The sequence below is a fragment of the Micropterus dolomieu genome, linkage group LG08 (genome assembly GCF_021292245.1).
Source record: "Micropterus dolomieu isolate WLL.071019.BEF.003 ecotype Adirondacks linkage group LG08, ASM2129224v1, whole genome shotgun sequence".
NCBI lineage: Eukaryota > Metazoa > Chordata > Actinopteri > Centrarchiformes > Centrarchidae > Micropterus > Micropterus dolomieu.
The window spans coordinates 17553588-17563093 of record NC_060157.1 but is presented as its reverse complement, the minus strand read 5'-3'; the positions used below and the strand labels follow the sequence as shown (position 1 = coordinate 17563093).

General features: G+C 40.7%; 1 protein-coding gene across 1 annotated transcript; it reads left to right on the top strand.

Moving 5' to 3' along the window:
* Nucleotides 1–1653: 1653 nt before the first annotated feature.
* Nucleotides 1654–3735, top strand: hoxc4a (homeobox C4a). Its single transcript, XM_046055710.1, has 2 exons — nt 1654–2250; nt 2759–3735. The coding sequence occupies exons 1-2, from the start codon at nt 1815–1817 to the stop codon at nt 3118–3120; spliced, it is 798 nt and encodes a 265-aa protein (XP_045911666.1). The 5' UTR covers nt 1654–1814; the 3' UTR covers nt 3121–3735.
* Nucleotides 3736–9506: the final 5771 nt, after the last annotated feature.

The following is a 9506-nucleotide window of genomic DNA, read 5'->3' as shown; positions in this document are numbered from 1 at the left end:
CATTGTAAACATGTGTCTATACAAATCAGTTGCATTTATTTCTCTACATATATAGCAATGTTGCATTTTTCCTCTCAGCATTTTTTTGCTAAAATGTTGGTTTGAGCTAGTCCACACACAGATTGAGTTGATACATGATCACATGTTTTTATTAAGGCCATAACAAAGGTCACAACGTGTCTTGCAAGTTAAAGATAAGGACTTTTCATTGTTGTTAAAACAGAGAGCCATGATGAGATGAAGAGAATACAGTCAAGAGACATATTTTTTGTCAGAAAAAAACCCCTCAATGGTATTAAATAATTTAAATTTGCAAGTCAACAAGCATGGCACCTCTAAACAGGACTGCCCTGCGTGTGGGAGGGCGCTTCAGTTCAATGTGAGGGTGCACATCTTCTGCTAAATGCTCTTACTATATATGCAACAACCAAATGTAACAGCTTCTCTTCTTCGGTGACACAATGCTGCTCCTCTGCAGTTAAGTCAGCAGATCAAAATTAACTGAGACTCTGGTCTGTGACACCATAATGACATTGGTCCCCACAGCTGACTGATCCGTGACATCATAATGATGCTGCTCTGCACAGTTTGTGACACCACAGTGGTACTGTTTTATGTTGGCTGCTCTGTGATTTCACAGTGGTAGTATTCAGTTAGTTTGGTCTGCTCCCCTGTTGTCTGGTCTGTGACACCATAACTGTTTTTCACAACTCATTTCTCTGCTTCTTTATCCACTGTTTTGTTGGTGACATCACAATGCTCATAATGATGGCTTTTGTTGAATAATTGTTGTATCTTTCAGAATTAGAGGTTATTATTAAAGAATAAATGCATTTGGCTTTTCTCTTTTATTTACTTTTCTTTTTTTGTGCTGTTGACAAGGACTGCCTTTCTTATCATCTTATTTGCTTTATTGGAAAGCACCCCACAACTTTGCTTCCATCTGATTTTTGCTGCTGTGACATTTAAAGCAGAATCCTTACTTACAACCAGGCCAATCTTTAATAGTATCCTTAACAATGCTTGATTAAAAGTTGAGCCTTTTAATGAGTAGTCTGAAAGAAATAGGATATCATTTCAAGACACATATCTCCTCATTGAATGAAGGCTTTTGTTTCGGCTGCCTGACTCCTTCCTGTCCACCTTTCTCCAACATTATAAATGATCAGACCTATTTCCAAAACCCAACCACACCTCCAGAGCATCTCACCACTCCAGTCCTCTGTGACATTTAGATTCACAATAAACCTTTTACACATTAGTGCTGAAATGTTTTCTAGGAAAATCATCAAAGTGGATGCAGCTCTAATTCTTAAGTATATTAATGGCCTAAAATCGGTTTTACAGCTGAAGTGCTGTTACTTAAGAATGTATACCTTGATTAATTAACAGATAACCTATATATAAGGCGTGCAGGCTAATACAATGATTGGTTTGCTATTGTTGTACCTTATCCTTGGCGAATCACCTATTGTCCCTTTGAGTAATTGAGAGCAGTGGATTTTGCCTGTTTTATTTTTTCCTTGGTCAGCAACTAGCTACTAGTTTTGTCCCCAAGATCAATTGCCTTGGTAACGCAACCAGGGAGAGAGGGGGAGAGAGAGGTAGAGAGAGAGAGAGATTTGTGCCCACAATGGCGACTGTAGGTATGCTAAATACCTCTGGTTCCTTATCCGGGAACTACCTCTTACTCTGCTATTGGGCAATTGGGTCACGTGGTAAAAGTAACTTTACAGGGCTGCTCGCAAGTAGGAGGGCTTTATGGAGCAGAAAAACGACAAAGCTAGAAAAATTATTTTCCACTCCAGAAATTAATGATCATGAGCTCGTATTTGATGGAGTCTAACTACATTGATCCGAAATTTCCTCCATGCGAGGAATATTCGCAAAATAACTACATCCCTGAGCATAGTCCAGAATATTACAGCCGCGCAAGGGAAACTGGCTACCAGCATCACCATCAGGAGTTATATCCTCCGCGGGCGAGCTACCAAGAGCGCCAGTATAACTGTGCAAGCATCCCTGAACCTGACACGCCAAGGGGACATGGAATACCCCAATCTGCGCACCTGCTGACAGGGAAAGGGCAACCTGCTTCATGTGAAACCCCACAGTTGTCCATGTCCCCTGCCACCCCACCGGCCGCAACCTCCGCCTGCAACCAAGCTACCCCGGAGCATCCAAACAGCACAGCCTCCTCCAAGCAGCCCGTGGTGTACCCATGGATGAAGAAAATTCACGTCAGCACTGGTAGGCAACTTGTGTGTTCATGTTCCCTGCACTTCTCATGCTCCTCTCTCCCTTTCCCTCCCTTTATCAGTCCCTCTGACTCCCATCTCGTTGCCAGCCCCTGCTCCGATAGCAGGGAAGCCTTTGAAATGGCACAATTGAGGCGGATTTACGACTCGGCATTGGTAATTACACCCACCATAAATTTTATAGCCGAGGTATACTCAGGGCAGCCGTATCACCATGTGGCTTCTGCTGTTATGTATTGCGCGATAGAGAGAGGGGGAGAAATGAATAAGAAAAAAATTCGAGCTTTGTAATCTTGCATTAATAATTTAGCTCATAGTTGGATGTGAGTGTCCTCTCATTACCGCCGAGAAGTTCTTAACTTCCCATTTAAATTTCTCAAACAGCTAAACATTCATATCCAATAAATCTTTCTAGCCATATCTCAGTTCAGGCCATTCTTGTTTACCCCTCCTTTCCTCCCTTCTCTTTCTCCCTTTCTCTCCACTTATCCTTTTTCCAGTGAGCTCGGCTTACAATGGGACGGAGCCAAAGCGGTCTAGGACAGCATACACCCGGCAGCAAGTCTTAGAATTGGAGAAGGAATTCCACTATAACCGATATTTAACTCGACGGAGGCGCATCGAGATCGCCCACACCCTGGTTCTCTCCGAGCGACAGATTAAAATCTGGTTTCAAAACCGCAGGATGAAATGGAAAAAAGATCACAGGCTCCCGAACACCAAAGTGAGATCCTCTTCCTCCTCCTCCGGGTCCAACACAAGCTCAGCAGCCGGCGCTGTTGCGGCTGCCTCGGCCACTAACACTGGGGCCCCCGACGAACTCACCGGAGCACAGCATGGCGAGGATATCACCAGGTTATAAAACCACGAACCAAGATTGGGGATAGAAAAAGAACTGGTTATTTATAGAACAATTATATATTTTGTTTTGGTAGCTATCTTGTGCGGTTTCCTTTAAGTCCAAAGTTATATAAAATGCATGTTATATAGCATGGATTACTGCGAATACCGATGAATTATTTTTACGTGACACAGGGTTTAATTTATTTGAAGCTCAATTAAAATGATGTTTTTTATTAAAAAATGTTTTGAATGAAGGAAAAAAAAAGTAGAAAAAATATACATTTTATCAAAATGTTATTGTGGGCCATTCTTTTGCCCTGCTGCCCAAGGTGAAATGCACAATCTATTTATTTCAAACAACACTGGAAGGAAATCAATATAATAATAGTTATTTTTGGTATAAAAAAGCTGGAACACACCATTGATCTTGAACTTGTATGTTTTGGGATAATAACAATGTGTGAATTACCTCGTGTATTTCAGAAACAGGATTTTGATTTACAATTTAGTTTTGTGGTGTCGATGTTGTGTTTAGACCTTAAAAAGCAGATTATTGTGAAATGCAATAAACGGAGTGTAGTGTACTTGTGCTAATCATATTGGTCAATAAAACAGTGAGTGTCTAATAGTTTTATATACGTTTGGTCGAATTTCATTTTGGGCAAGATGAGGTCTGCTATTGTTTTTAATGGCTATTTGGAGAGATCATCTTTTAAAAGTGCACAGATGTGTGGATACTTGAACATTTCGCGAGGGGGAAACAAGAATCACTGTGTTTTCAAACTGTGTTTGTAAGTCCTGCAGCTCATTCTTGCGTTTTTAAATTGTGTACAGACAGTGTGTGTGTGTGTGTGTGTGTGTGTGTCTGTCTGTATGTCTGTGAGTGTGTTAAAGCCTGATTCAAAATGGACTGAAGTTATTTCTAAAATCTGCAAATGAAATAGTTTGCGCTATGCATTATGTGCAACCTCATCAGTCTGAAGGGCATTCAATTAACGCTAAAGACAAGCCACTGAGGCCCTCCACTCCACACTACACTGCCTCTGCTTCCTTCGTCCTGACTTGAACACAAAGCTGCATGCGATTAATTTAGAGGACATTTGCAATGTGTTAAGAGATTATGGATTGCTGTGAAAATATTCTTATTCATTTTGTAACTTAACTAGTTGCCCTGCTTTTTTCTATATTCCAGTAGTCATGCCACAGATTTTTCAAGTGTAAAAATAAAATCAAAGTAAAAATAAAATAAAGTCATGAATTGCAGATAGATTCAATACAAGCGTCATGTGGTGTTCGTTACCAAAAAATAATCCCAGTGAGGATGGTGATGGAGTAAACTAGCTGACCTTTGTTATCAGGCTCTGCAGCAGTGCCCTGGCCAAAAGAAAGTGATGCTGAGGTTTTCTTGTGTGTTCACTCTTTTGACTTTTGCTTGTATGCACTCTTTCCCCACATTTGCCTTCTGTCTCCCCAGACTGTGCAGAAGCTCGCGAGAATACCAAAAAAACCCTACAGTTCAAAAAGCGGCGCTCACTGCAACGTCATCTGGCAGGAGGACCAACACACTGCAGGACTGTTTACGACTGTAGATCTGCTGGACTGATCCAGTTATTTGACAGAATATCACTCAGACTGCACCTCTCAACTGCAACTGAAGTGTTTTAAGATTTGTTTTTTCACACAAAGATCTCTCTCTTTTGTTTTTTTTGTACAGATTTGTGCAGAAGGAGTCCATTTTAACCATGACTTAAACCCAAAGACGCGCAAGAATTTGATAGATTATTGAAATTGTGACATGAATAGGCCTTATAAAATGCCTTGCGTAGTGGGGGGCAAAGGAGCACAAAAGGAAGAGCTATTCTCCATCATCAATCTTTCACTACAGAGCTTTGTGCTATGTTCTGGAAAACAGCTCTGCCAACAGCTAGTTTTTATCCTACCAAATATTATGTACCAGGCCGTATCTTTTACCATTATTCCCAAAATGTGAGAGTTTAAATGGACTTTAAAATAACTCTGTTTAACTGGACCAAAGCGGTTAAGATCTGCCTTTTGGACGTGGCTTTGGAAATGCACAAGAATAGTGGTGAGACGGCGCTGAAAAATGAATCCAGACGCCTTTATGTTGCTAGACAGATTAGAGAAATTAATGTGCTCACCACAGTCGCAGCATCCCTCCAAACCCTTTCTAGGCCCTGTCGCCTCCATGTCGCGAGGCTGAAAAGGTACTTTATTGAAGTTTGGGGGCGAAGTGGGAGAAGGCCGAGTTCACCTCGAGGACACATTTTCTGTCCCATTAGGCTCATTTCAAACTCTGGATGGCCGACCTCTCCAACCTTGTGACCTGACTCACTCTTTATACGTGTACCTTCTGTGCGCGCCCTCACTGGTCCCCATTGGCCTCGGCTTTCTTTGTGGATTTTTCTGGGTTGTGCCTACAGAGAGGCCTGCGGCGGGGCATCACTGAATGTGTGTTACTCCCTTTGTTAATCAGAGTGACCCAGGACAGTGTTGAACTCTCGGACAGTCATATTCTCTTCTCGAAAAATGCGCCTTCTTTGGAGATGAAACTATTTCCAAACCGACCTGGCATCAATTTGTGGTAACTTTAACCGGAGATAATGTAGTTGCTGCATAAGTACACATGGTAGCAATATTCTGAGAGATTGTGAAACACGTGCATTAGCCTGAATCTGTGTGTTTTAAACTTTTACGAGCCTGCGTTTGGGAAAAAGAAGAAATGTTGTACATTTATTGTACAGGCATTTAATCGTGTGTAGCTGATAAAATTATAATTTCATTCAAATAGCCCAAGCATCAAGCTGTAAACATGCCATATTCCCCTGGGGATTCATTCCCCAAAGTCTCCCAAAAAAACAGGAGGCAGTCAAAATAGATAGCGCGGTCATGTGACTTCTGTGTGACTTAAGAGAATAACTGGCCTCAGGTCAGGTCAGTGCATCCGTTCAAAAGGAAGCTGCCAATTATAGCTAGGTGCTTCTGACAGTACTGGGACAGGTGGTCATTGTGATTAGTTTATGGACAGGGACCTTCAAGTTTTGAGTCACAAACACCTTGCAAACTTTCCACAGACTCCCCACTCTTCCTTAAAACCTCTTTTTTTTTTAATCCAAATGCAAATTAACCTATATAGTTTCTTTCTGACAGAATATTTATTCTCTCTAAGATGCTCCAAAATTATCATTATTATTATTATTGTTGTTGTTATTGTTATTGTTAGACAGCATGTAACGTGAGCTACTGCAAATGACAACGATGTGGTCAAGCCTCAAGTGATGTACATGCGTCATTGTTTTCTTTTTACTTTATTTGGGAACTCTTACTAAGTGTCCTTGCAAGCAGCTTTGAATTTATTGTGATATTCTTATTTGGGTGCATTGAGCAACACGTTTCATCTCACTTGTGTGGCCAGGACCAAACATTCAGCGCTGGCATGGAAACATATTCGCCAGCATGCCTTCCAACATAAACAGCTGACACTTAAAAGCCAAACAACTCAAATCTCAGTGTCCTCATCATTCAGTCTCCTCCTCCAGCTCCGAGGTCTACAGGTGTAGCTCACGTTACACCCAGAACAATGACGGGATGCCGCTTTTTTGTTTGAGCCCTTGTAATTGAAGATTTGTGTTAAGTAGAAACAGATCCTACATGAGGCATCATTTGCAGAGATTTTCTTTCTCGACTTTTTGTTGACTTAGCCTTGCCGGGGATTCAATTAATACACCATATAAGGCCTTGTTGCATTTATTACGAGAATAAACAGAATGTGTGATTTAAAATGATTATTTAAACAAAAGCTAGTGTTGTTTGCCAGTCATGAATCTGCCTTGTCTCGCGTTTTGTTATTAAACTTTGGGCTCATGCGCACATACTTCCACTCTACACGAGGGAAACTTTTCTCAATATTTAGACAGATATTTATCATCATAATATTTAAGGGTCTCGTAAACTTTGCACGTTTACTTTTCACATGATCTAAGCAAGCAAATGAGTCCTTTAATCTACTAACTTCAAAGTTAAATAGTCTTACCTGTCAGAAGATCAAGATAAATAAAATGTTTAAAATATAATATCCGCGACTAACATCTTTGTCTTTTTTATGAATGAGAGCCATTCTTAAAGTTTAAAATAAACTCTGTTAGTTTTTCATCCAGCCATTTAGTTTGGGCTTTCAGTTGAAGCTGTGGAATAATTTTGCCAGGCTGCCGTTATTCTTACCCCTCACCACCTTGTAGGAATTATCTTGTTGAAGTGTTTGAATTCCTCAAACTCGGCCCTAACTGGTTTCTTTTTCTGACTCGAGACTGTTGAATCACGCACACATGATTTTGAGCTCACATTGCACCGCTGCAGGCTCCCTGTGATTTATGAGCACCTCAGGCGAGGAATCTCTCTTGGAAGATATAAAAACTTTACACAATACGAGATGTTTGAACAAGCGCAAATTTACGAAACAAAAATGAGCTGTTTGTTTCGTAAGCTGTTCTGACGGCGGTGTGGTTTATTACCTGCTTTTATTGTTTACATCGTTTTTTCCCCAACTAGTCTCAGGTGAGTCTCATCTTCAACCACTTTGGATTGCAATGAAAGGTGTGGGGGCCAGTGTATTGTCATGGTGTAGTGTGTTTAAACCGCAGCCATGGCAGTTGCATAAAAGCTGTGAGTTGAAACAGGGGTCACGCTGCTATTTTCCAGGGACAGAGAGGCTCTCTCGCATTGACCAGCAGTGGGTGTGTCATAAATCCGTAAATCTCTCTCCCATCCGTTCACTCTAAGGAGCAGATGCACCATGTCTTTTCTGTGTGTGTGTGTGTGTGTGAGTGAGAGAGAGAGTTAAGTGAATTTACATAAAACTAGATTTTAAAACTCGATCAGACATGTTAAACTGATTTACTGTCAGTGCTGGCAAACATTTCAAGCAGGGCACGACAAAGCAGCTTGGATCAACACTCTGATATCCCACTGTAGACATCAGATCACACAGGAAATGATGGCCTGGGTAAACTTGCCAGTAATACTTTATGTCACCATAATGCCTCGATGGGAAATTTTTCATTAGCCTATTTGCTGCATCGTTGAGGACCTTAGAAATTACAGTCATTTTCCTCCGTTCAAGGTGTCACAGGGGGCCCAGACAGTCACTAGATTGAGTTATGATTATGTTATTCACATTTCATTAGCAAAAGCGATCTGAATATGGGATTCTGAGACTATAGATCCACAATTATGCGTACGTTAAGTGAAAACGCGTGTTTTTATTTGATTTGCTCTCTGAAAGTCATTCTCTGGTGTATTTGTGTGGCCACCAGTTGCATTTCTACTGCAGTCGTCTCAGCTTTGAGCGCTGTGGGGACAGCTGCTGGAGCATTAGAGGTTACATTTTTACATGTCACTTACATATTGTTGCATAGGACTCAACCGGTAATTGAAAGTTAAAGGCACAGTACATCATCTAAATGAGACAAAAATCAAAAGTCAGTTCACTTCCACACCCAGATTGATTGACAGGCCTTTTTGAGAAATTTATGGCATAGCCTAAATCTATGATATTAATATTTTCTTATTATGTAAAAGGTTTGTTTATAACAGTAATGTTGGTATTCAAACAGAACTATATCTTCATTTTTATCAGTTGAAAAACAAAGACTAGAGCTTTAACAGTTAATACATACCAGCTTTCAACATGTAGGCCTACACCCTGCACATCAATTTTCACAGGAAAAATATTAAACAACACACATATTTTTTGAAGACTATGCATATTCTGAATTAAAAAACATATTTCTCCTTAGTAAAAAAAAAAAGAAAAAAGGATTTATGTTCGTCTGCACTCTCCACAGACATGCCAGGATTTACAGTGGGCTGTGCTATAAGCAGGTCCAAATTAATACTCTATGTTAGTGCACATGCTTGTGCAAAAGTCAGGACTTGTTTGGGAAAATGACAATGTGTGTCTTTTCCTCACTTATGAAGTGCAGTCCGCAAACTCTAGTCCTTTCATTTCACTCTGCATTGTTTACAGCAATATAGGGCACCGGGCCCATAAATCTTCCCCTTGCTCTGCCAAGACAGCGCCATTTGTATGCACCGTTTTAACCGACAGCATCCTCTGCCCATTAACGTCTTCTCCCCAGCTCTCTCTCAGTCTCCTCTTATCTGCCCAGCTCTGTCCCCTGGAAATACATTAACTGATCTGTGCATTCCTTGAGCTCTGAAAACCAATTATGTTTTTTTTAGGTGAAAGGAATATATAATTTATGGGGCAAAAATAAAATTCCCCCCGCATGTGCGCAGTTGCGGATATTCCACATTCCCCAGTAGCGTGTTTCCCTGTAAGTTATTGGTACGAAAAATAAAAGTTTATCGACGATTTCCGTGGCTGTT

Bases quoted from the DNA above. Each gene is read 5' to 3' on its own strand.
- hoxc4a (XM_046055710.1), top strand. From the start codon at position 1,815: ATGATCATGAGCTCGTATTTGATGGAGTCTAACTACATTGATCCGAAA. The intron at 2,251-2,758 runs GTAGGCAACTTG...TCCTTTTTCCAG, and splicing joins GAAAATTCACGTCAGCACTG to TGAGCTCGGCTTACAATGGG.